The sequence below is a fragment of the Raphanus sativus genome, chromosome 2 (genome assembly GCF_000801105.2).
Source record: "Raphanus sativus cultivar WK10039 chromosome 2, ASM80110v3, whole genome shotgun sequence".
Lineage (NCBI taxonomy): Eukaryota > Viridiplantae > Streptophyta > Magnoliopsida > Brassicales > Brassicaceae > Raphanus > Raphanus sativus.
Genome location: NC_079512.1, coordinates 32,585,439 through 32,610,124, shown reverse-complemented (window position 1 = coordinate 32,610,124; position 24,686 = coordinate 32,585,439). Strand labels below are relative to the sequence as shown.

Here is a 24,686-nt window from a genome sequence, read left to right as displayed (position 1 = left end):
TTTGATTGTTAAAACAAAACAAAAGATGACTCTGTTTCTCTGGCCCCATTAGTCTATCTATGCCTACCTGTAAATTTACAACTATATCAAGACAACAACAAGAAGTAATGTATAGAGAGAATGGGGGCAACGAATTATTGCATTTAATTATTATTATTAATGGTGACCTCCTCATTTTATAAATGGTAAATGTGTTCAAAAAAACTTCTTGTATGAATTAAAAATAAAGATATACACTTTTTTGGAAAATTTTGATGTGCATCTTGACGAACCCATTTTGTATCAAAGGGTTAGATCTTCTTTGCATCCGTGTGATAAATATAATTTGTTCTGACTCCGTGTGTGTAAAAAATGTTGGTTGAGAAGACCAACTTAGAGGCTGCTGCTGCGGCTGTTGAAGTAATAATGAAAAGAAACATGTATATCTGTCTTTTGTGTCTCTTCTGTGTGTGTTCTGAAAGAGATTTTCAACGAATTGTTGTTCTACCAAAGAATGAGGAACCGATTTCACTATCCGTGTTCTGCGTAGAGTTTAACGAAAAGATTTATTTATAATATATCCTCTAAAAGTAGCATTTTGAGATCACTAAATGTAGATAAGTTGATTATTTTTTACCTGAGATTTTGGGGATGGGAAGACGTTCCAGAACCTTAAGGTTTCATCTCCTGCTCCGGTTACAATCGTCTGTCCATCTGGTGAGACCGCTAGGTACAGAACACGGTACGTGTGACCTGTCAGAGTTGCAATCTGAACCCCCCAAAAGAGAGAGAGAGACAGGTTTAAGTTAACCACATATAATACATAAATGATGCAGAGTAAGTAATATACAGAGGGCAAAAAGGACAGAGAGATTTGTTTACTTTGGACATGGTTGGGTATTTCCAGACTATGATTTGGTTTTGGGAGTATCCGTGCGTGCTAACCAGCTCGTTTACGTTCTTAGACCAAGCTAGATTGCATACCTGTCAATATGCAACAAGAACAAAGACTGTTTCATAACACACATATTCGGTTATGTTTCATGTCAAAAAGCTAAAGATTTATTCTTTTTGAACCTGACTGCAAGTATCTATGGAACTTAAATGAGTATTCGTCGTTGTATTCCAAAACCGTATACATCTATCAGCAGTCCCGCCACCAGAAGCAAGCAGCCCGTGAACATGAGGTGACCAAGCTATTGCTTTAACCGCTGCTGTGTGTTCACTGTATTTCAAAACCGGTTGTGTTGAATGTTGGTTCCATACAAAAAGCTGCACAAAAAAAACATTTATTATAAAACAAATATTAAAGCCATGCTAGCGGTTAAAAAAAATGTAAGAAAACTGTAAAAAAAAAGTACAAACCCGATTGTCGTTTCCACCAGAAGCTAGCTCTCTGTTGTCATAAGACCACTTGAGGCCGCATACTTCTGATTTGTGACCTGCCAGTTTACTGACATGATCCTCTTGACAACGTATGTCTCTCTGAAGAATACTCTTGTCTCTACTACCAGATGACAGAACAGATGATCCCCACGCCAGTGCTCCAACTCTTAGTCTATGACCTTCCATTGTTCTTGTTCTCTTGCAACGCGACGCATCCCATATCTGTCACCACCCAATACAATTATTTGTGAAATATTTTATCGAAATAACATTTATAATTCTAAGGTATATACACACTTAGGCCTAAGAGTATGGACAAGAACAAAAAGAAGGGTAAATGAGATTTGTAACCTGTACTTTCCCGGAACTAGTTCCAACAGCTAGATGAGTTCCACGAAACGCCCAACCCACAGAGCAAACACTATCATCAGCCCCCAGATCACATAATTTAGTTACCTTGCTGCTACAAGCGTTCCACAAATACACGCAGTTCCCTAATCCCACCGCGAGAACGTTTTGCGCGGACCAGTCCACTAGATTCAAATAAAAATCATCTTGCAAAGCCGGTGCATCTAATACCTAAACAACACCAAAGAACAAGAACAAAGGTCAGCAAGAGGTATTGAAAAGAAGAGTAAACAACAAGCATTCTTCAATAATAGTTTGATCTAAAGATCAAAACCAATTTTTGAGACCATCACTAAGGATCACACCAATGCTTCATGCATCGATTGAATCTAACAACAAAAGTCAACGAGATCGAGAATCTAAACACTATTTACCTTATAGGGGGATCGAGACACCTTCCTGGAGGCCTTGATGGGAGCATGACTAACACCAGGACCGTCATCAGACACAAAAGGAGAAAAAGAATTCAAACACCGATTCGTCTCCGTCTTAAACCGGAAGATATTCCTCGACGTAGAGAAGCCGGTGATGTCCCGTTTCTCCGGCGTCTCGGGACCGAACATCGCCGCGCGCAAGAGCGTCGCGTAAGAGCCGGCGCCGTCTTCTTTGCTGCTAGGGGAAGGAGAGACGAGATCGAAGAGCGCGAAATTGGATCCGGATCTACTAGGTATGAATCTGTCGGAGTATATAGACCGCGACGGTGATGGCGATTGGTTGGCATTGATCAGACGATTGATTCGTGACTCGAGTGACACTTTCGTCGACGGCGATGGGGTTGTGTGAGAGGAAGAAGATGATGATGATGATGATGATGAATTCGCCGGAGGTGTCACGTTGTTGCTTGCGGTAGGATCTTCCATTGAAAGTTTTGACTTTTATTTTTTTTTAATTTTCTTTTCTTTCCTTCTCTTCACCCTTCGGACCAAAGGCTAAGTAGTAGTGTTGGAACATAACTCTCTTCTGTCCTTTTTTAATTTCTTTTTATTTTTATTTTTATTTTTACTTTTTCCTTTTTTTAATTTTTATTTTTCTTTCCCGGGAAATCTCAAGGAAACAGAAAACGACATGTGAATTGATGCGAAATTAAGTGGTTGATCAGGTGATGTTTTTGTTAGTTACGTCATGATTGAATCTTAATCGTTAGATTTTAGAGATTTTAATGGGCTTAAACCTAGGCCCAGTTAGATCTGCCTAAATATTTATTAGTATTAACTCCATTTTCACCCCTTTTCTACCAAAACCTAGTGATCTTTATAATCATAGTTGAGTAGATGGCAGATCCAGATTTTTTTTTTAAGACTTACATAAATCTTGTAGATCTACGCCAAATCAAGATCTGAAATTTGACTTATTAACTTTTTATTCAATATACAAACTGAAATAAATCTAATCAGAATATTTAGTAAGCAAAAAATTACATTATTGTTTTTTTTTTACAAAACAGCACACTATTAAATTAAACGTAATTAAATTTAAAATTTAAAATTTCTAATTTAACTAAAACACTCAAAAGATGGAAAAGGTAAATAATTTTGCTGAAATAAATAAATGTTAATTCTTTATTTTTCCTAAAATGTTTTTTAAGAAACATTTCCTAAAAGGTTTATGAATATTACTTGCAAGTTGCATTGAAGTTATTTGTTTTCATTACCTATCACGTTCGGAAGTTGATCTACCACACAATAAATTAAGAAAACTAGACAGTTGTATGAACCAAAAAAAGATTTGTATAATAAAGAAAACAAAAGAGAATCAAACAGATCAAGAAAAATTAAAATAAAAGAGAAGTCCATGCAATTACGATGTTTGGTGAAAACAGCTTTCATGTCTAAAGACATGTCCCCTTGCCCCTTGTTCATGTGTGGAGGTGGAGGTGGAGGTGGAGGTGGAGATGTAAATTCTATAAACTCTACATACTATCTTTTATTCACGACAGCTAAAATATATATAAATAGGATAAATCAAAATGGAGAATAAAAGAATTGAATCTTGCAATGTAAAAGTTGGGACATATATATATATATATATATATATATATATATATATATATATATATATATATATATATATATATCTACCTATGTAAAAAAATATAGTACAATTTTAAAAGAGAAAATGCTGCATTCTGTAAAAGTTTTAACTTTTGCAAAGGTAATAAAAGAATATATTCTTTTATCTAATCTATTAATTTATGGATTATCTACTATTTGAAGTTCTCATTTAAATTTTGGACTCTTTCATAGTTGTTGTTAGAATATATCATGCCTCCTATACAATGCAACCTACCAACTTAAATTAAACCAAATCTTAACCAACATAGATTAGTTAAACCTAACCAGTAACATTTTTATAATATTTTTGGTTAATCTCTTAATATAACTAGATCATATAAAACTAAACCACTCTTAAATCAACGAGTTCCATATCATTCCAGACATAAGAGAAAAAATATCTGACTCATTTACAACGTAAGCATACAAAGACCGTGTATGCTTATGCTCATTGATCTTCCAAAAACCAAATAATTATGGCATAGACCAACATAGGCTCATGTTCGTATTACTAACTTTACTTCCATATATTTACTCTTCACCTACATCATATCACAACATACACAGTTATGCAAGAACATGATTTTTTTTGTTCAAACAACCAAATAATGGTGACATATGGTCAGTAGATTTTTTAAATATGTTTTTTTATATATTACATTTTACGAGACTATGTGTATAAGTCTTTTTTAAAAAAAAATGGCATAACTATGTGTATAAGTTAAAAAGTAAAAGATGTGACAAGGCAAATTATTATACTAAAAATGAAAGAAGATTAAATACAAACTAATAACAAGTACAACACAAATTATAACACTATTAAATTCTATATATATTTAATAAAATATTATATATATGTCTAATATGTATATATTATATAAATGTTACACAAAATATATATAATATTATATACACATATTATATATACCATATATTATTAACTGAAATTTGACAAATCAATTTCCGCCTTTTAGGGCGGGTCCTAATCTAGTTTTAATTAAATGAAAACACTTAATGAGATTTCACATTGGATCCATTCAAACTAATTTATCTAATAATATATTATATGTATTATTTTTTTGAAAACTATTATATGCATTTATATGTATTTAGGAAACTCAATTAACACATCAAAATTTTAGGGGGCAATCAGAAAACAAATTATAATTATGGATAATGATTTGTATGAGTGTTTTATACCTATCATCCAGCATTATGTGAAGAGTTCTAGTTCCAGAAGCAGTGGGAGCACTAACATGACCCACCATTGAAACCTGAAGAGCTTCTTCATATCATAAGCTCTTCTCTTTCACTCTCTCTCCCTCTGCTTTCTTCTTGCCCTTCACTAACGTCGCCACCACCAACAACCCAAAAAGACTGCGGTCCAATCACACTACCTACCACCACTTTCCACCGGCTCAACTTTCCTCCTCAGCTGCCGTCATTCATCTCCGTCGATGGTGTCTTCATGTTACCACTACCACCACTGTCATCTTTTCCTCCAGCCTCTGTCGTTACCACGAGAGAGTAATGCCCTTTTCTCGTTCCTTTGCAAACATAAAGTGAAACTTGATCACTAAACGTTGTGTTACCGCTGCTTGCGTAACACGCAAACAAGTCTGATGAGTTCTTCTTTGTCGTCTTAGGGTCAGGGCCAGGGTTACAACCTGCCTTGCTGTTCAAGAAATCAATCAAGATTGGGTTGAGATCGGTACCAACAACGTTAACCTCGTAAGGGTTTGTAGCCACACCGTTAGGGTTAGTTAGCAGTATAAGCTACTAGACCGAGGACCAGAGACAAACATGCATTGTAAGCTATCTTAACATGACCGTGTAGATTTCTATACCGGAGAAACTAGAAGGGAGATGGATTTTCTGTGTGTTCAGTTTTGGCTTTAAAATTTGTAATGGTGTAATCTCTGATCATGAGATCAAGAAGATGAGTAGATTGGATTGATTGAGAAACAGATTGGTGGAATGATAAGAGAAGTCTGACGAGAATGATGATGGTATTAGGGATCTTTGATGTACAAAAGGAAAAAAGAATCCATGAGAGGATCAAGAGACTATAGGGTTTGTAGGAAGTGAAGAGTAAAGAAACAAATTCTAAACATATACGACCGTTCTAACGTAGAGGTTTTAAAATTTTAAATGCTTTTTTCATATCAACAGAAAAGCAATTGATAGGTCTAGTGGAGGAGAAAATTGAGTTAATGATGATACAAGCATGGGAAGATGATGATCATGATTAAACTCTTGTGCCTGACCAAAAAAAGATTAATCGTGTGTTAATTACCATTCAAAACTAAGAAAATAGTAACTTATTATATAAAAAAGAAGAGACACACTGGCGTGCTAATATTCGTGACATTTTCCTCTTTTGTGTAATGGTTATGCTTTTGTCTGTCATCTAATTATGTGTTATTGACTTTAGCTCCATAATCAATCAATCTCTTTGTGTTACATACCATTTGAATCTCTTACAACCACACACTATACGCTACTCCTAAATTTGTGTGCGTTGTTGAGCATATGGAAGAAAAGCTTGTAAACCTTCTTCTCTGAGGACAGGGTAGAAAATAAAATGTACCTGACATATTGAAGGTGAACCCACATACATCACGTGTGACTTTTTATTTATAGAATCATCCTTTTAAAGTTAGATTTGAAGTCAAAATCTTGACAACAACTTCATGACTTTCAATCCATTTCTTTTACGATTTAAATATAAGAAAATAAATAAAATCCTAACTTTGTAAAATTTAATTTCACTTTGTGAAGTAAAGTCTGAATTAAATATCATATTACACCTTTGAAAAGTTGGTGAAGAAGTATTCATTAAATATTTTCCCTTATTGCTTACACAGTACTTACAAATCAGAAATCATGTGAAGGAGATAGAGAGCTAACATGGAAGATCTTAAATATACAGGCATCAAATCCATTTTTGCTTCTGACAAAACCCATTCTTTCCTTTTCCATCTTCTACTAGATTATTAAAAAAAAAACTTTAATATAATATCCCAAACTTTCATGTGAACATAAAAGAGAGTAAATTAAACAGGATTACTATGTATATGAAGATGTATACCTCACAGGGTTCAAGCTTAGCTTCCTTCTGGCAATGTGATCAGCCTAGAACCAGAGTCATACTCCATCGCGGTTCCACAGCTGAAACCACAAGATTGATCAAATATTCAAATATAGTTACATGTTAAACAATAGAAACAAAGGTCTAAAGCTATAATCTTACTTGGTGCATTTGACATTGTTGGTTTTGCCACCACTGGAGATTGAAAGAATTGTTCCAAAGAAGGAAACATTCTCTGCTCCACAATTTGGACAAGGACCCTACCGAACAAGAACACTCATCAAGAATCTTGTTGTTGCTATTCTTTAGCAATTAGAGTTATGTTTTTTTTTCTTTTTTACCTTCAAGATCAGGAAGTCTTTGATGATCAATTTGGTGATGGTTGAAGCCAAGTATACGATCAAAGGCACGGCAGCGAACCAAGTGAATATGAAACTAAATGGCTCTGGAAGCTCCAAGATGTATGTGATCTCAAAACCTGTAATGTCGTCCAAGAAGAAAAACCTGAAATAAAACCATGTTAGTAAAGACAGGTTCAAAAGATCTGAATGTTCGAATAGAGAAGAAATAAGAGAATTGGTTTGTTGAGACTCACAGTCCAAGAGCAACAACGGATGCTGGAACATTGAGCAATAGCATTTTGAAGTAATCTACAGCGAGATCACTATACACCTACATATAAAGGAAAATTAACAAGACAGTAAATTAGTATCGTCATATGGTATAACCATTGAGCAAAGAATCGTTAATATGTTATCTTTAACCTTTTTACTACGGAGACTGCATCTTGGACCCTCGCACACAATCTCGCTACCATCCATCTATAGAAATGCAGAAAGATTCATAAAACTGAAAAGCTTATTAGAGAAAAATATATATATTTTGAGTTTGAAGCATAAAAGGAGAATGGACCTTTAGTTTGAGTTTGAGATTATCAAATTCTTCATCATTGAGGATTGGATTTCCAGAAACATAAGCCATCGAAGCTTCCAAGAATCTCTGTTCATCAGAACCTACGGGTGTCATGGTAACCAAACCAAAGATGAAAGTGAAGTTTATACGCCTAAAGAAAAAACAAAAACAAAAGATATTGATCATAGTTAGATTACTTAGCATGACAACGCTGCTTCCTTCCCACATGAGCTCTTCTTTAAGGTTATCAAACTCCTCATTCGACATGATCGCCTTGCCATCGTAATAGAACGACTGCAACAAAAAACAACAGTCGGTCAGGCTCTTGAAAGATTTGTTATTAGTATATGAAAAAGGATGGGGGGAGGGTTGAAGTAGGCGTTACTTGCATGGCTTGGAGAAACTCTTGTTCCATTTCACCAATTGATTTCTTCTCAGCCTTGTTGATGCTACAGTAAGGCATGATGTTGCTATCCACGTCTTCTCCTCCTACTTGACCTTAAAAAGGAAGACCAAAAAGACTCAAATTCAAAACTTCAATAGCAAGTTGAGACATATGAGGCAAAGTGAAGACCTGATTGCTCTGTGGTGGCTTTTGCAGGCAACAGGAAGAATCTTTTTCTCAAGGGAACCGATCTTCCAGGGGTGAGCTGAGACCATTGAGTCCTCGACGAGAAACAAGGAGGGGTGGTGGGTTTGCGAGAAACGGCGGAGAAGAGTTGAGGGCTTGTTAAACTGAACAGCATCTTGCTACCCATTTTCCCTGGGAGGAGAAAGGAGATTCCTTTTTTTTCCTCTGTTTTCCAGGAACCTTGTGTGGTTGAAGATGAGATACTCTCAGCTGATTTTTTTTTAATTATTTTATTTTAAAATTAGGAATTTGATTTGGAGGGAAGAAATTAGGAGATAAGACAAGTGTGGATATGAATTCCTAGTAGGGATGTTAACAATGGGTAATTACCCGCTGGGTACCCAAAACCCTACTAAAATTTTAAGCCCAAAACCCGAGTTATTACTGTTCAAAATTCGCGGGTTTTATTTGGGCGGGTCTTGGTCTGTAAATTACCCATTCGGGTTTACCCTATCGGGTTTCGGGTACCCGATGGGTTTTTTTTAAAAAAAAAATTAAGTAAATGAAACGACATTGTCGACATCGTTTTATTGGTTTCTCTTTACCCTAATTTTTTTTGTTTTTCCCGTGGCCAGTCACAAATCTCAGATCTCAAAATCAGAACATATACATGTACATGTATATGTTCTCTACTCTGCAAAATCACGATTCATAGAACAAAAGAGGAGAATCTTCATTCCCTTTCTTCTTCATTAAGAAACCATACAAATACTCACATCACAGCTCACCCTTTCTTATTGAACCAACTCCCTGCGTAGCGAGCCGTGGAAACGACTCAACGAGCTTCTCTGAGTCTTTGACCTTGGTAGACAACAAAAAACAAGGTAAAAAGTTTTTTATATAATTATATATTTATATCTAATCTCTTCAAAGTTTTTTTTTTTTTGTGATTTGGATTTATCCTCTATAACTTTTTTATTCAATAATAACTTAAATTTTGTGATTGTTTACTGGTTTTGCAGAATGGATTCACAGACACTTGAAACAATAGCAGTTCTTAATGCTGAGAATGAGCGGATGGAGATTGATGATGAGGATGAAGCAGAAACGCAAGGACAAGCACAAAGTGAAACTCATCCTACTCAATCAGCTGAAACTCTTAGTCACTCAAAGCGAGCAAGATCTAGTGTCTGGGAAGAGTTTGTCCCTGTAGGAGTAGAGACAGAGTTTAACTAAATCCACAAAACTGAAAAAAAAAATAGAAACAGGGTTTTTCACGGGTACCCGTGGGTAACCCTATACTTTTCGGGTTTTTCGCGGGTTACTCTAATGACACCGGGTTTTGTTCGGGTCTTTTAGTTTAGGGTATTTTTTGGGCGGGTTCATTTCGGGTTCGGGCCGGGCTGGGTAATTTTGCCCATCACAACATCCCTAATTCCTAGGCAGATCTCTGATGATATTTTTCTAAATATCCACGTCAGCATTACGTATCTATTCTATTAAAACAGAAATACACTTTAAAAATACCTCTTAGTTTTTAGTATTATTTACAATGATATGCCACTGAGCATTTAATTAATCTTCATATATTAATGCTTGTCTTTTTCAGTTATTTAATGTGTTTTTTCCTAAAAATTATCTGTCTTTTTTGGTTTAATTAATGTATTTTCAAAATCAATTTCTATTTAATGTGGGTTACTTTTTATGATTTTTTTTTGTTTAATTAATACATTTCTAAAATCGAATTCGAAATAAAAAAAATGGCAACAAATATTAATAAACCTAACTTATATTATTCATTGTTTTTTTTCCTATTTTCTTATATATGTGTGTTTGGAAATAATTAATAAACATAGCTTTAAATATTTAACAAACATTTTATTCTAAACATGTAATTATATTTTTATTATTTATTCGTAATAACTAAAAATAAAAGTCACATTAAAATAATCATTTATATAATATATAAAAATATTATGTCACATATATTTTTCATATAAATAATACCACAATGTAAGTTCAGTATGATAAATGTTGAAATATAAAATATATAACACCATATATTTTAAAATTAATATATACACATTTTTATTATACATTATCATAATTTTTGATCCATAAAAAATACATTTGTACCAATATATTGGGTCATATTTCTTAAAAGTATGGATTATACAATTGGTGGGTTATAAAAACAAAATAAAATTACTCAATATAAATTATAAATTATTATGTTTAAAAATGTCATATAAACAATTATTTAATCGGGTAAAATTTTTAAAATATATATAATCACTTATACAGATAAATACTTATTACAAATTTAGATCACATTCCTAGGTTTTTTAACTAATTAAAATTTTCAGAGAAATCTATACTTTTTGAAATTTTGCTAACGTGATTTAAAATATTTTCACAGTGCATACACCTTCTCTATTTTGAAACTATTGATACAATTATACAAATTGAATATTCTATGGAATAAATTATCTATATTTTTATTTTTTTACAAATTTTATAACTAATGTATCAATTTTTAATACCATACTAACTCATATTTGTATATGTTTTTTACTTTTAATTTAGAAATTTTATTTTCTAGATATTTTATACATAAACCTAATTATACAAATGTTTGATTTGTTTATATGATGTCCATTAAATATTGGTCATATAATTTACTTTAGAATACAAAAATTATTCGATGTAACTAAGTACATTGTTATTTTTAAATATATGATATTAGTACACACATTACAAACCATGTATAATATTTAATATAAACAAAGAAAAAAATGAAAATTGATACCCGTTCGGTTGAGCGGGTCAAAATCTAGTTTACCATTTTAAATCAGAAACATAGACATTTTTTTATGCTAGCTACTAGGAATAATCTTTGTTTAGTTGCTAAAAAAAAAATATTTGTTTGTAAAAGAATTTCCACACAAATATTGTAATTCGGAATAAAGACTATATATAATTATTCATTTCAGAGCTATAAGCAGGGTAAGAATTACTATGAAATAAGAGTTCTTGGTTAAAATAGAAAAATGTGATATATTTTCTTTTTTTTCAAAATAAAAGTCTTGTATAAAATTGAAACCAGTCAAAATAATTTTCAAAAATAAAATAAAATGTGGATATCAGTGGACACACTTATACTGGTTGAAGCACAAGACGTGGACACGTGGAAAGACGATTCAGGCACGTGCACACGGACGCAGGAGAAACGCCACCAAATGTGATAGTGATTGGTTTATATATTCCATTGGGCCTCTTTTGTTGGGCTTTTTAGTTTCAGTGCCCAATAACTTTTCCTTTCAGAATTGAGAAAGTATGTTTGACCGTTGGATATGTATTAGGGATGGTGAAACCAACAGTCAACCGAACAACAATCTTCCGGTGACCATTAAGTGTGTCACTGACTCACTTACCTCTCTTCTTTTTCTTCCCACATTCGCTAACAACCGGTAGCTCCAATCGTTTTTAAATTTTATTTTTTAATTTATTGTTTTTAATGGAAATATTTTGCCTTATAAGAAACCATTTGCGCATTTCATTTACTTGCAACAAACCGAGAAGACAAAGAGTAAGTAGATAAACAGAACATCCTTTTTCGTATTACATAACTCTGTTTTTCCCCTGTTTTAAGCTTCTTTACTTACTCTGTTTTAGCATTACAAGAAGATGGTTGCAGTTGAAAGAGTTGAGAGCTTAGCAAAGAGCGGAATCGAAACGATCCCAAAAGAATACATTCGTCCAAAAGAAGAGCTAGAGAGCATCAACGACGTGTTCCAAGAAGAGAAGAGAGAAGACGGTCCACAAGTCCCCACCATCGATCTCCAAGACATAGAGTCAGAAGACCAAACGATCCGTGAGAAATGCATAGAGGAGCTCAAAAAGGCCGCTATGGACTGGGGAGTGATGCATCTGATCAACCACGGTATACCTGTTGAACTAATGGAGCGTGTGAAGAAGTCAGGAGAAGAGTTCTTCGGTTTGCCCGTTGAGGAGAAGGAGAAGTACGCAAACGATCAAGCCAAGGGAAAGATTCAAGGGTATGGAAGTAAGTTAGCTAACAACGCGAGTGGACAGCTTGAGTGGGAAGATTACTTCTTCCATCTTGTTTACCCTGAAGACAAGAGAGATCTATCTCTATGGCCTAAGACACCAGTTGATTACATGTAAGCTTTGGTTGTTTCACTTTGGTTATGTTATATATAGTTCTTAAGTTTTTGGTTTGAGTGTAGTGAAGCGACGAGTGAGTACGCCAAGTGTCTTCGTTTGCTAGCAACAAAAGTCTTCAAGGCTCTCTCTATCGGTCTAGGCTTAGAGCCTGACCGTCTAGAGAAAGAGGTTGGTGGCTTAGAAGAGCTTCTCCTCCAAATGAAGATAAACTATTACCCGAAATGCCCTCAGCCTGAGCTAGCACTTGGCGTGGAAGCTCACACAGACGTAAGCGCTTTGACCTTCATTCTACACAACATGGTTCCTGGTTTGCAGCTGTTCTACGAGGGTAAATGGGTCATTGCAAAATGCGTTCCCGATTCGATTGTCATGCATATTGGAGATACGTTGGAGATTCTTAGTAACGGGAAGTTCAAGAGTATACTTCACCGCGGATTGGTGAATAAGGAGAAGGTTAGGATCTCTTGGGCTGTGTTCTGTGAGCCACCAAAGGATAAGATTGTTCTCGAGCCGTTGCCGGAGATGGTGAGTGTTGAATCTCCGGCTAAGTTTCCTCCAAGGACGTTTGCTCAGCATATTGCGCATAAGCTGTTTAAGAACGACCAAGAGGATTTGGTGTCTGAGAAAAAGGATTTGGTGTCTGAGAAAAAGGATTAAGTTTGAGTCATTATACAGCATGTGAAACTCTATGTTGGAGTTTCTCTGTTATCTTATGTTTGTGTATGTATCATGTCTTTGATGTGTGTCTTATTAAAGATGTGAAGACATATTTATATGGATTGTGTCATTGTGGTATGTTAAAGCTTGTTTACTTTAAATAAAACTGATTTGATCTGACGCATTACAACATAAAAGAAAAGTAAATTAATCCAAGATTCTCTCATTTTCATCGTTTGCAAATAACAATTTTTTTTAAATTCATGTCACCAAAGCCACACAAGTACACAATACTTACTTACACCCAAGAATCAAGAATGGTGTTAGATTCTCCCTCTGTTCATACTACTAGTTAACCACCATATATGTTTCTTCTTCTTTTTTTGAAGGCTGTGTTAATTAAAGAGATGAGAAGAACCACCAAGGAAACAAAATAACCAGTGCTCTTACACATCTTGGAGCAGACGTGAACTGTGTAAGGAGTGAGACGAGAGATAAAAGCAACTCTGAGGGGTTTTATTGCAACAATGCCTCTTCCTCTTTCTTCATGGTCTCCAGCTGTCTTTTCGCATACTTTGTGATGAGAACCGTCGTAGCCACAGTTCCTAGAAAGCCCAAAATGTTGAGAATGATCTGTGTAACCGAGAGGCCGTGTTTATCTGCAGAAGATGCATCTGCTAATGTCTTCACAAGATTCCCTCTGCAACACACACAGAAAACGAGACAACAACACACTGGTCAGTGGACAGGAAAAAGGGGACCTTAAGTAGAAGCTTAGATGCTATTCAGAGATAGGAACCTTGACTTACGTATAGATAGCAACAAAGATCTCGGGCACCATGCCTAAGAGAGATCCGGTGATGTAAGGACCGTACTTAACACGAGTTGCTACAGAGCAGTAGTTATAAAGAATGTAAGGGAATGGAGAAATCCGGATTAGAGTCACAGCTCGAAACTGGTGAAACCAGTTCCCTTCACCCGCAGCTCTTAATACCACTGCTTGATCAGGATATCTTTCCAACCATCCCTGCACAATCACGAGAATAAAAGAGACACAAACAGATCTCAGACACATTCACAAATTGCAGCTTCATCAATCAAATGCACCATCTGAGGAAACTAGAAAAAAATTATATAACTAAGATTTTCTAGTGTACAGTGATTAATTCAAGCTAAAGTAGAAAGAAACACATATTTTTTTTAATCGGGGTAGGGTATACTTGAATATTGTGGCGGAAGAGATGACCAATGAAGTAAGGAAGGGAGACACCAAGAGATGCAGCAGAGATAATAAGTAGAAAGCCGTAGCCATAACCAAAGGTCATCCCAGCAATCCACATGGAGGGAGTAGAGGGAAGAAGTATAGTGGGGAATACAGCTACGGATGCAAAGACAAGAAGACCGCACACGGGATGTGTGAAAGTCCTTATCTCCCATTTTATAATCGGGATAAGCTCCTGCCAACAACAAACAAACCAAGTAAGTGGATAATAACAGTTCCCCTGGTTAGCAAAAAAAAATAAAATAAAGTAGACACAGATGATCTCTAATGCAAGAACTGTTGGATTCGTTAGTACTAGGATGAATAAAAGACATGATGAACATGGTTGAGATTATTAAAACCCACAGAAACCCTCAAAATCTATATAACTTGCAGAGTTTGAGGCATCATTAAGGAGGCAATACACAAGGTTCTAACCAAACAGTGACAAACACTATGCTAAGACTAAGACTAAGGAAAGCCGTCAATAAGAGACATGCATTTGGTTTTGGAATAAAAGATGCAAACCTTGTCCATGATTAAAGGACCGACCCATCGGTAAGCAACGAAGGCCAAGGCAGCAAGGAAAGAGAATAAAAGAGCAAGCTTGAACCAGGACCAAAACGGCGACGTAGCAGCAACCTCCTTTACTTCGTCTTCTTCTTCCTTCTCCTCCTCCTGCCCTGATGATTCTTCTTGAGCCTCGCTCAGTTTCACATAAACCCCTTTCTCGACGTCGTCTTCGACTTTCATCCGCGGCAAAAGAAGTGCCTTTTCGTCTACCGGACACGTCATCGGAACACAATCCAGAGACGGAAAGAGAGCCTATAATCGAGTGGATTCCCCGATCCAAGTGATCGGAGAAGTAGAGAGATTGGGGCGTGGGAAGGAGAAGATGAATGCAAATCAATTTGGCAACTGAGCAAGGTTTCAGGGATTTGTGTATTCTTTCTTCTTCTTCTTTGCTTGTGCCCTTGTGTCTTGTGTCTTGTGGCTTTGTGTTTGTGCCTGCCGATAATCCTACACGAGTACATTAATCGCTTTCTTTCTCTTACACATGTTTTCCACCAATTACTTTCCTCTTTTTTCTTCTTTTTTTTAAAGGAAAAAAGAATACCCAAATATTTTTTTTATCTTTTCACAATTTGAAATTTACCTTTTTCTGGTAATCTGAAATTAACATTTCTTAGCACATATATTGATATCCATAGAGCATTTCAGATGTAAAACTTTTTTCCCCAAAATGAAAATTCATGATCAAATCAGATTTTATTCTAACAAAACCTATTTTTTACTCTATTATAAAATAGACAATATAATTAAATTAGAGCTTTTCTTTTTTTTTTAAACTCTATTTAAGAGTAAAATGAGCAAATATACTGTTATACATTTAAGTTCTCTCTTAGTTAAACTATAAATAATTAAGATTTGAACTTAGAATTATTGGAAATTTTCAGTTTTTATATATATTAAGTATGATTTTATATCATAATTTACATCTGATTTAGTTTGAGTTATTGATATAATTCAGACAAATATTAATTATATATTTAGTTTTAGTTTTAATTTTAATGTGATATAATTCATAAGCAATTTGAGCTATATCATTTGTAAATTATAAAGTTAAATTAAATATTAGAAATGTTCATGTGTAAATGGTAAAATGGTTTCTTTATCAAAAAATAAATAATAAAATGGTATATTTACTACTTTCGTTGACAAAAATAAAACAAAAAATTCACTACTGCCGTTTTTGTCACATCACATGTGTCTTTTCTGAAAACTAATAAAAGGACGGTTCGATGACAAAACCCGGTTTAAAATTTAAACCAAAAAAAATCTCAGGAGCCATGGCGATTGCTTCAACCTCCACTCTTATCTTCTCCTGCGCTAAACCCGATCTCCGCCCAGTTCCCTCCCATTTTCGTTCTTCTCCTCCGTCTCCGTCTCCCCTTGTCAGTCAGCTCCGTGGCCGTAGCTTAACCCATGACCCGATTTCTCTGTCGGGTCTCGTCGGAACCGGTTTGGTGGCTGCAACGTTCATGGCGGGAGGAGGACCAGATAGTACTGCTATGGCTGCGGTTGATGCTCTTCACCTAAGCGAGCCGGCTAATGCGTTGTCGTTACCCACTTGGGCTGTTCATGTTTCCAGCGTCGTCGAATGGTTCCTCTCCTTCCATCTTAGAAAAGTTTTGAACTTTTGATCTGTAGTGATGCGAGATACTGTTTGCTGTTGTGGGTTTCTTAGATACGAGATAACACATCTTCATTCTGTGTTTAAGACCGGTCTAAAGATCGAGACTTTGCATTAAAAGATCGAGACTTTATGTTTGTGTGTTTTGATGTTTTGTAGGATTACGGCGATGGCGTTGGTGTGGAAATATGGAGAAAGAAAGGGTTACGAGTCATGGAAAGGTCTCTCCTGGGGAATGGTTAGACCTCTCTCAAAGCTGATTCAAACAGGTTACTTCTTAGATTCTTGTATTTTTGAAAGGCTTTTCATGGTTTTGTTTCCTCTGTTGTTCAGGTGCCTTTGCTAGGTGGAGCTCTTTGCGCATGCACTTGGCATTTCTTTTACAATGCTGAATCTCTTGAGGTGAATAAAACCTGTTTTTTACTCTCATTTGGTGAAACACTGATAGATGAATTAGTCTAAGCTCTTTGCTTAACTGTGATAATGGTGGGAATTGCTGCATCGTTAGGTGCTGGTCGCGCTTCAGGGAGCACTAACTGTGATTGGTAATATTACTTTGTGCATCGCTGCCTTTAGAATTAACAAGTCTGCATCCAAAATGGAAACCTCTGAAGAGCCGTGAGGGCTAAACACACATGCATCTTTGTGTTTAAAAGAAGGTCAAAGGAATGATATGTTTTCAATAGTTACTGAAGGCAGGTAAGGGAGACTTTTGATTGATATGGAAGTATTAACTAAAAAATGAGACTGAGATTCATAATGTTCTTTTGACTGTTGCAGGAATCCGAGTGTAACGTTCTTGGAGAGTCGTGAGTTAGAGAAGCAATTAGCTCTTTGGATGTGGTATTACCGGAAAGATGATTGTTTTATATCTCTTGATTGCTCTAAACATGTTTCTTGAGCGTGTGTGTATATCGCGTGTGTGTATATCTATATTATTAGAAGTATCAAAATAATTTTTTTTTGACGAAATTTTTGCTATTAAAATACTAGAAAGGTTACAAGAAAATGGCTCGGCCATTAAGTTCATGATAAGAAGTTAAACATACGGTAAATCAAAGCAACACATTTGCTTAAAAGCAAAACATAAAAGAAGACATCGGAAGATGACAAACTTTTTGAATAAAAAGTTTTAGTGAGATCGACGACTGTAAGGAGTAGTACCTCTTCCACGCCTTCCTTTCCCACTGATAGTGCACCATTCCATATCCTTTAGCTTCTGAGATGGTTTTAAGCAGCGACCTCCACGAGATCTTTGCACCATATCGAAACTATCGGAACTTGAAGCCACAACATTGTCAACAAAAGAGTCTGAGAATGAAGGTGGCGTTGAGGGCAGGGAAGAGTTAAAAACAAATTGAGCGCTGGTTTTGACTGATGGTGACAGAGGTTGAGAGGGGGAGGTCACAACATCCAGCTGTATGTCTTCTTCTAACATGGCTAGATTAGCAAACCTGTTTGATCCTTGGGCATCACTTAACTGCAAGCAACTATCTCGGATGCCATCTACACTGGATTTACATTTAAAGTCCACCACAGGGGTAGAAAGCGACAGTGTACCTGCAGTAGCAAAGTCTAAAGGAGCAGAAGAAGAAGGTGAAACAGAAGTTGATGTAGTGATGTTTCCACTGAAACCAGAATCAGTGTTCAATTGTGTAGTTTCAGGAACACATGCTATATCAGATGGTGAAGCGTTAGTAGCTGTGGAGTTATCTGCTGGTGAACTTATAGGAGGGACAGCCTCAGTTTCCATTGAGGCAGAATGGGTTATTTGGAGGGTTGAGACATTTGCATCAGTATTGTATGCAGTAGCTTTAGATGGCACGTTTGACGGGATCTCGTCATTCCTCTCTTGATCTAGTAAAATGCATCCTTGGGCATCAATTGAAAGAGCATGTGAAGTCATTTGTGCTTCAGTTACCAGAATTGATCCATGATGTATCGGATCAGTGACAGGAGGACTAAGAGGTGTACGAGTTTGTGGCGGCTCAACGAAGCGACTATCTTTAAAAACAGGGATAGGAGGAAGACCAAGACATCTTGGAGTCTTGTGTCCTAACTGTCCACATTTTGGACATTTGGATGGGAGCCATGAGTAGATAACAGTGACCATAGATACTGACCCATCCTCATCTTCAAGAGCAACTCGTTGTGGGAAAGGTCTATCCAGCTTAACCTCTACAAGTACTTTTGCCTCGCCCATAAGAATGGGATCAAGCCAAGGCCTACTTGTAAGCATTGGAGCACCTAGGGATGTTAAAACGGGTTGGAAGCCCGCGAGCTTGACGGGCACTTATGTAAACGGGGTGAGCCCGTACCCGTTTATGTGTGTATAACGATTTAACGGGTTAATACAGGGTATACCCATTAAGGACCGTTTATAAATGGGCGTAGCTCAAATATAAATGGGCTGCCCGTTTATTTTTTTTTTCTTTTACAGTTAATGAAACGACGATGTATGACATCCCCCTACTCTCATCAAGCTGTCGTCGGTTCTCTTCTCTCTTTTGACCTTGACACCGTCTCACTTTGAATCGAGAAATCTGAGAGATCGAGAGAAGGGTTTCACGCCGTCGTCGATTTCATCCTCCTGAGAAATCGAGAGAAGGGTCTCAGTGTCTCACGCCGTCATCGGTTTCATCCTCCTGAGAAATCGAGAGAAGGGTCGCAATCTCAATTGAGAGAAGGTATTGGTTCTCTCTTCTCAGTTTCTTCTTATTTGATTCTCTTTCTCAGCTTATTTGAGTTTGTGTTATATATATTTTGCTTTGGTTTCTATTCTGTGTTGTTATCTGTATGTATAAAAAGGTTGTAGATTTTGTCAATATGCCATCTCTGCTCTTGTTTTTGCTATGAGCTTCAGTCGGATTTTGTTATTGCTACTACCGTACTAGTCATTTATCACTTTGATCTTAGTTAAAACTATGTCTTCGATTCACCTGGAATCGCCTGTGTTAGCTTCAGTGGCTTCTTCCTCTCTGACTCCTCAAGCTGAGAATAGCAGAACGACCAGAGAAGCTACAATGGAGAGACAGCAACAAGATCTCAGACAAAAAAAAACACAAGAGTAAATGTTTGTTTGGTTTCTTAGGAGGATTTGCAGACCTGAATTGAGTCGGTTTTGAGGAAGTTCCTTTGGTTCTTCCGGCAGAGGTGGGAATGTTGGCAGCACCGTTGTTGTTGTAACAGCTTCTTCAACCGCTACTACTTCTTCAGGCGTTATTGCTGATTTATCATCTGAAGACTCTTTCATGTCGTTGTCTTTAAACCTGATGGCTAGCTAGATTTCGTACTTGTCAATTTATTAAGAGCAAGTTTTACTTAGCAAGTTGGTGACAACTGACAACTTACATTTTAGTTAACATTTTATTTGTTTTGTTTTGACAACTTACATTTTAGTTATATTTTTTCGTACTTGTCAAAACTGATGGCTAGCTTTCAAAAAATATTAGATTGTTAGTATGCAGAGTTGTAATTTATTTTGCAGGTTTCTATTTTGGTTTCTTCTTATTTGGCTTACTTCAGAAAACAAGCTTACAATTGTAATTTATTTTCACTTTTCAGGATGGATTTAGAGAGTCTCAACACAATTGCAATCCTTGATGCTCAAAGGGAGTACATGGACATGAATGAAGAAGATGCTTTGAATGAAGAAAATGCTTTGAATGAGGAAAATGAGGAAAATGCAATGAGAGAAGGAGAAACAGAAATGCAAGAACCAGAACAAGGTGACACACAAGCTGCTGGAACAACTCAAGCGACACAACCACAAGGTCGACAACCACGTAAGAGACGTTTAACTTCTAAAGTCTGGGAGGATTTTACATCTGTTGGGGTTGAAAGTGATGGCAAGGAAAGAGGTCAGTGTAACTATTGTGGTAAAAAGCTAGTGATCAATACTAGAACACATGGTACACATCACTTGAGTCGCCATTTAGACACTTGTCCAGAAAAGCCTAAAGCGGTAGATAGGCCTGCATATGATCATCAGATTGATAGAGAGATGACTAGCGAGATCATTATCTATCATGATTTGCCATTTAGATATGCTGAGTATGAGAAGGTTAGAGCTAAGGATTTGTATCTCAATCCGGATTGTAAACCAATATGTAGACAAACTGCTGTCGCTGATGTCTTTAGAAGGTATGAAATAGAAAAGGAAAAGCTTAGGAATGTGTTTGCAAAGCATCAGGGTAGAGTTTGCTTTACTTCTGATTTGTGGGTAGCTCTTCCCACTACCATGGGTTATCTCTGTCTGACTGCCTCGTTCATCGATGATGACTGGAGGTTGAACAATAAGGTCTTAGCCTTCTGCGTTGCGAGGTGTCCACACACTGGCGGGGAACTTGCTAGCACGATCATTGAGTGTTTGAAGGATTGGGGTTTGGAGAAAAAAGTATTCTCTTTCACTTTAGATAATGCGACCAACAATGATAGTATGCTGAGAATACTTAAAGGGCAGCTTCAGATGATGAGTGGCAGTGGTTTGTTATGTGATGGGAAGTTCATGCACGTGCGATGTTGTGCTCACATCCTAAATCTGATAGTGAAAGATGGGTTAGAGTTAGCAAAGAACCTTTTACATGACATTAGGGAAAGTGTCAGGTACGTAAAGGCATCTCCACAAAGGATACAGTCCTTTGCTGCTTGTGTTGAGAGAGTTAGGCCTAGGATCACGGGTGGAGCAGATCTATCACTTGACGTTTCAACTAGATGGAACTCTACATACGATATGCTAGTCCGGGCATTAAAGTTCAGAGCAGCTTTTGAAAGCATGGCCTCTTTTGACACCCACTATAAGACGTTGCCTTCAGCCGCTGACTGGGACCGAGGAGCTAAAATATGCGAGCTGTTGAAGCCTTTTAGTGTCATTACTAAAATAGTGCTCCGAGCACCTATACCCGAAGCTATCCAGCTTATTCCCTTTTTAGAGTAAAGCTGATGGGGAATATCCTTCAGTGTAAGCCAAACCGGGATAGTAGTAATTTCAGGTAGTGCTAGTGTTCCAGCAGGATTCCAAGCAGAGACAAATAAATTACTCCTTCATTTTTCAACTTGATTCACATTCCATTGAAGTAATAAATTTAATACTTACTTTTACTATTTTTGTCTTTTACAGTTTAACTAATGCATATAATAAATCTAACTTTAACTTAAAAACGAATGTAAATGCATATTTATAGGAATTTTGCTATTTTGAATTATGTAAATGCTAGTGTAAATCCATATTTACAGGGATTTTATATTTTGTATTATTCTTTCAACTAGCTTTGGTAACAATACAATCTGTTTTCAAATCTAATGACAATCAATTCAGAACAATTAATTAAATAATTAGCATTTAGAGATTTTTGATTTCAAATTATTTTTTCTACTGTTATTTTTTCATAGAATAATTAAATAATTAACTAAAATTCTGGGCATCAACCAATTTAAAATGACCCAAATTATTATGTATCTCGACACAAATTTAAACCCGTAACTAATTTGTAATGATTTAAATTTAATCGATACATTCATTTTTTTAGATATCTTAACTCCACATGTTTTATATGTTACAAATTTTATATAAGTTGAATAATAATGTTGTCCTTATAAATGTTACAACTAATTTATCAGTTCCGTATTATACCATACTAACTTAGTTCTCTATTTCTTCATATTTTTATTCAAAAAAAATGTTTCCTATATATCTTATACATAAGTCTCTTTACATATAGATGTTGGATTTGTTTATTTGATACCTTATATGGGTGAAAATAGATTGTTAAAACACACACGAGAATATTTAACAAGAATATTTAATGTATTACGATTAATTTTTACAAATGCATCATTTAGTACAAACAAACAAAATTTAAAAAACAAAATAAATATTCGCGCGATTGCAAAAATCAAAGTCTAGATGATGGTAAAAAACTAAAAACCTAACTTCTTATTTATAATACAAAATAAATTTTAATAACATAATTACAAAATCAAAATAAAACAATAAATATAAGTTATTGACTGGATCAAACAGTGGTTGATTAGATAGTCGGATTCCAGATTTTAACGATTTTTACAAGTTTTATCGGATTTTTATATAGTAGTTTTTTTTTCTAAAAACTAAACCGAATTACATATATATAGGTCACTACATTTACTGATTTGACATTGAATCTGAATCAGATTTCGAAACACTGATTATATTACAATAATCCTGCAATATGAGCATTTAGTACAAATAAAAATTGAAATTGAAAATAAATATCCGTACGGTTACGCGGATAAGAGTGTAGTATACTTTTATATTGTATTGTATTATCCTGATTATGTTCCTGGTGCTTCATATATAACCTATTATGTAAACATTCTTTTTTGCAATTCTTGTAGTATTGAACTCATTGTTTGGGTTTATTAGGCTTGGATGATCACAAAGTTCATGCATTTAAATTGTAACCTGAAGTGCCACAACTATTAGACTAAACTCTTTAGAAGTCCACATTCAAAATTTATTTCAATGTGGTACGGTGTGTTATGATTTTTATTCTTTATGTAGATACTCGAAACCATATATATGAAGCAACAACAATGACATCTTAAACATTGATGAAGTTGTTTCATTTAAGTAAATAAGGCTTGTATTTTGTGTGTCAACGTTTATTTATAAGACAGTTGCAATTGTTACCACAATAATAACTATAAATATTTGCATTTAAAAACAATATTAGATACCACCAATATTGACATCAAGTCAACAAAGCCGATAAATGATAAATTCTCTGTAAAATTGATGCCAAAATAAGCTTTTTGGTGAAGTATGTCATGAAGTCAAACCAATTCTTTGGAAACATTTGTTTCACATTATTTTAAATTATTCAAAATTAATAGTTATATTTAAATTATGTTATTTATTTATTTGTTAGTTGGTTTTACATTTTTTGTGCAACTAAACAAACTGCATTTGAGAATTTTGTTATTCTACCTTTCAGGTTTTGTTTTCAAACTATTGTGAGATGTGTCAGTCGCATAAAATTTTCTAAATTATTTGGTTCAGCCATGATTTCATAGAATTAACCAAAAAATCATGTAGGACTTATTCGATCAACATTTTAGTATATTCATAGTGATGACAATTTGGTTGTATCCCCCGGACCAAGCCCATATAAGATTCATGTGGGACGGTCTGATCACAAAAATCGTTACTCATTTAAGAGCGGACTTCCCATGATGATCTGCTGTAGTTTGCGGGTTAAATAGTTTGACATGTATCGAATTTGCAGGTATATGGTGTAGACCACAAACGATGAGAATGTCTTGGAGAATCATAAGTTTCTTAGATGGATTGAGATTTTGGGTGTTAGTGTGATTCTTTGAAACATTCCAAAGTGGTGATGATGGCTCTGGTTCAGTTAAACCTTATCTTCAAATGTAATCCATCTTCCTGATTTCGTTTCTTCTTCAGTTTCAATTTTTTTTTCTTGAGTTATATATATATTGGAATTGAAATATCCGGGTCAAAGGAGAATTGTTTTAGATTTTGTGTATTCGTTTATATTAACGCTGATGAGACTCTTTTCCTTTGCAGATGAGACATTTACATTTCCGTAGTCACACATCCAAACAGGTATTGAGCAGTGTTTGTTTTGCGTTGCTTATCTCTGATTATTACACATTTGTGAGTTTTTTTGTATATATATAATCTGTAATGGAACCAAGGTGGCTGAGACTACTGTAGTTGGACAATGAATGTTTAGACTTTAGAAGATATGGTGGTTTGTAAAAATAATATGCTTAATATTAAATATATGTTTGAGTTTATATCTCTAAAATGTGTAACCATATTGATGTTGTGTGCATGCACGTCTTTTTGAGAAAGCAATACGTACATTCAATTAGTCAAGACTTCCGAAGTTCGATGACAACACAAATGTATAAAAATTCAAATCAATACACATTGTGAATTGATTTATAAATCCAAATTATGATCCACATCAGAAAATTGA

General features: G+C 35.3%; 8 protein-coding genes across 14 annotated transcripts; 3 read left to right on the top strand and 5 right to left on the bottom strand.

Annotated features, from left to right (window-relative positions):
- Nucleotides 1-121: 121 nt before the first annotated feature.
- On the bottom strand, nt 122-2,727 carry LOC108843006 (protein FIZZY-RELATED 2). The gene is made up of 7 exons (XM_018616079.2): nt 2,148-2,727; nt 1,717-1,944; nt 1,345-1,587; nt 1,057-1,251; nt 862-963; nt 617-748; nt 122-521 (listed from the first exon to the last, which is right to left on the bottom strand). Exons 1-7 carry the CDS (start codon nt 2,631-2,633, stop codon nt 468-470), a joined length of 1,440 nt encoding a protein of 479 aa, XP_018471581.2. The 5' UTR covers nt 2,634-2,727; the 3' UTR covers nt 122-467.
- A 2,194-nt stretch (nt 2,728-4,921) lies between these two features.
- On the bottom strand, nt 4,922-6,444 carry LOC108839465 (uncharacterized). Its single transcript, XM_057004332.1, is given in 3 exon segments — nt 4,922-5,207; nt 5,209-5,600; nt 6,415-6,444. Coding segments are annotated over 3 exon segments (675 nt in total). The 3' UTR covers nt 4,922-4,954.
- Nucleotides 5,915-8,685, bottom strand: LOC108839599 (PGR5-like protein 1A, chloroplastic). Of its 5 annotated transcripts, XR_008942685.1 has the most exons (11): nt 8,402-8,671; nt 8,213-8,325; nt 8,025-8,121; nt 7,828-7,928; nt 7,680-7,736; nt 7,511-7,587; nt 7,257-7,419; nt 7,078-7,175; nt 6,916-6,995; nt 6,293-6,414; nt 5,915-6,086 (listed from the first exon to the last, which is right to left on the bottom strand). XR_008942685.1 is itself a non-coding variant. In XM_057003144.1 (10 exons), exons 1-9 carry the CDS (start codon nt 8,583-8,585, stop codon nt 6,932-6,934), a joined length of 954 nt encoding a protein of 317 aa, XP_056859124.1. In that variant the 5' UTR covers nt 8,586-8,671; the 3' UTR covers nt 6,139-6,414; nt 6,916-6,931. The 5 variants fall into 5 exon arrangements, 4 of the variants coding, with proteins under 4 accessions (XP_056859124.1, XP_056859125.1, XP_056859123.1 ...); XM_057003144.1 differs by lacking the exon at nt 5,915-6,086 and having other exon boundaries at nt 6,139-6,414; XM_057003145.1 differs by lacking the exons at nt 5,915-6,086; nt 6,293-6,414 and adding an exon at nt 6,643-6,809 and having other exon boundaries at nt 8,213-8,319; nt 8,402-8,685.
- Nucleotides 8,686-11,851: 3,166 nt separating this feature from the next.
- Nucleotides 11,852-13,427, top strand: LOC108843686 (leucoanthocyanidin dioxygenase). 2 transcript variants are annotated; one of them, XM_018616939.2, is made up of 3 exons: nt 11,852-11,987; nt 12,074-12,582; nt 12,649-13,427. In XM_018616939.2, exons 1-3 carry the CDS (start codon nt 11,916-11,918, stop codon nt 13,241-13,243), a joined length of 1,176 nt encoding a protein of 391 aa, XP_018472441.2. In that variant the 5' UTR covers nt 11,852-11,915; the 3' UTR covers nt 13,244-13,427. The 2 variants fall into 2 exon arrangements, with proteins under 2 accessions (XP_018472441.2, XP_056859121.1); XM_057003141.1 differs by having other exon boundaries at nt 11,959-11,991.
- On the bottom strand, nt 13,428-15,533 carry LOC108843687 (uncharacterized). Its single transcript, XM_018616940.2, has 4 exons — nt 15,033-15,533; nt 14,464-14,700; nt 14,053-14,270; nt 13,428-13,943 (listed from the first exon to the last, which is right to left on the bottom strand). The coding sequence occupies exons 1-4, from the start codon at nt 15,297-15,299 to the stop codon at nt 13,760-13,762; spliced, it is 906 nt and encodes a 301-aa protein (XP_018472442.1). The 5' UTR covers nt 15,300-15,533; the 3' UTR covers nt 13,428-13,759.
- Nucleotides 15,534-16,319: 786 nt separating this feature from the next.
- LOC108829354 (uncharacterized) lies at nt 16,320-17,670 on the top strand. Of its 2 annotated transcripts, none has more exons than XM_018603025.2 (5): nt 16,320-16,668; nt 16,858-16,936; nt 17,032-17,100; nt 17,207-17,393; nt 17,479-17,670. In XM_018603025.2, exons 1-4 carry the CDS (start codon nt 16,355-16,357, stop codon nt 17,318-17,320), a joined length of 576 nt encoding a protein of 191 aa, XP_018458527.2. In that variant the 5' UTR covers nt 16,320-16,354; the 3' UTR covers nt 17,321-17,393; nt 17,479-17,670. The 2 variants fall into 2 exon arrangements, with proteins under 2 accessions (XP_018458527.2, XP_018458519.2); XM_018603017.2 differs by having other exon boundaries at nt 17,207-17,397.
- Nucleotides 17,671-17,830: 160 nt separating this feature from the next.
- LOC130508033 (uncharacterized) lies at nt 17,831-21,728 on the bottom strand. Its single transcript, XM_057003140.1, has 2 exons — nt 21,594-21,728; nt 17,831-18,945 (listed from the first exon to the last, which is right to left on the bottom strand). The coding sequence occupies exon 2, from the start codon at nt 18,935-18,937 to the stop codon at nt 17,831-17,833; it is 1,107 nt and encodes a 368-aa protein (XP_056859120.1). The 5' UTR covers nt 18,938-18,945; nt 21,594-21,728.
- On the top strand, nt 18,972-21,943 carry LOC130508032 (zinc finger BED domain-containing protein RICESLEEPER 2-like). Its single transcript, XM_057003139.1, has 2 exons — nt 18,972-19,385; nt 20,263-21,943. The coding sequence occupies exon 2, from the start codon at nt 20,264-20,266 to the stop codon at nt 21,632-21,634; it is 1,371 nt and encodes a 456-aa protein (XP_056859119.1). The 5' UTR covers nt 18,972-19,385; nt 20,263; the 3' UTR covers nt 21,635-21,943.
- The last annotated feature ends 2,743 nt before the right edge of the window (nt 21,944-24,686 follow it).

Coding starts and splice junctions, on each gene's coding strand:
- LOC108839599 (XM_057003144.1), bottom strand. CDS start 8,585: ATGGGTAGCAAGATGCTGTTCAGTTTAACAAGCCCTCAACTCTTCTCC. Junction 7,929..8,024: donor AAGCAGCGTTGTCATGCTAA/GTAATCTAACTA, acceptor TGACACCCGTAG/GTTCTGATGAACAGAGATTC. Junction 7,176..7,256: donor AAGACTTCCTGATCTTGAAG/GTAAAAAAGAAA, acceptor CTTGTTCGGTAG/GGTCCTTGTCCAAATTGTGG.
- LOC108843687 (XM_018616940.2), bottom strand. CDS start 15,299: ATGACGTGTCCGGTAGACGAAAAGGCACTTCTTTTGCCGCGGATGAAA. Junction 14,271..14,463: donor TCTTCCGCCACAATATTCAA/GTATACCCTACC, acceptor GTGATTGTGCAG/GGATGGTTGGAAAGATATCC. Junction 13,944..14,052: donor ATCTTTGTTGCTATCTATAC/GTAAGTCAAGGT, acceptor TGTGTGTTGCAG/AGGGAATCTTGTGAAGACAT.
- LOC130508032 (XM_057003139.1), top strand. CDS start 20,264: ATGGATTTAGAGAGTCTCAACACAATTGCAATCCTTGATGCTCAAAGG.
- LOC108843006 (XM_018616079.2), bottom strand. CDS start 2,633: ATGGAAGATCCTACCGCAAGCAACAACGTGACACCTCCGGCGAATTCA. Junction 964..1,056: donor CCATAGATACTTGCAGTCAG/GTTCAAAAAGAA, acceptor GCATATTGACAG/GTATGCAATCTAGCTTGGTC. Junction 522..616: donor TCCCATCCCCAAAATCTCAG/GTAAAAAATAAT, acceptor AACTCTACGCAG/AACACGGATAGTGAAATCGG.
- LOC108829354 (XM_018603025.2), top strand. CDS start 16,355: ATGGCGATTGCTTCAACCTCCACTCTTATCTTCTCCTGCGCTAAACCC. Junction 16,669..16,857: donor GTTTCCAGCGTCGTCGAATG/GTTCCTCTCCTT, acceptor GATGTTTTGTAG/GATTACGGCGATGGCGTTGG. Junction 17,101..17,206: donor ACAATGCTGAATCTCTTGAG/GTGAATAAAACC, acceptor CTGCATCGTTAG/GTGCTGGTCGCGCTTCAGGG.
- LOC108843686 (XM_018616939.2), top strand. CDS start 11,916: ATGGAAATATTTTGCCTTATAAGAAACCATTTGCGCATTTCATTTACT. Junction 11,988..12,073: donor ACAAACCGAGAAGACAAAGA/GTAAGTAGATAA, acceptor ACTCTGTTTTAG/CATTACAAGAAGATGGTTGC. Junction 12,583..12,648: donor AAGACACCAGTTGATTACAT/GTAAGCTTTGGT, acceptor GTTTGAGTGTAG/TGAAGCGACGAGTGAGTACG.
- LOC130508033 (XM_057003140.1), bottom strand. CDS start 18,937: ATGCTTACAAGTAGGCCTTGGCTTGATCCCATTCTTATGGGCGAGGCA.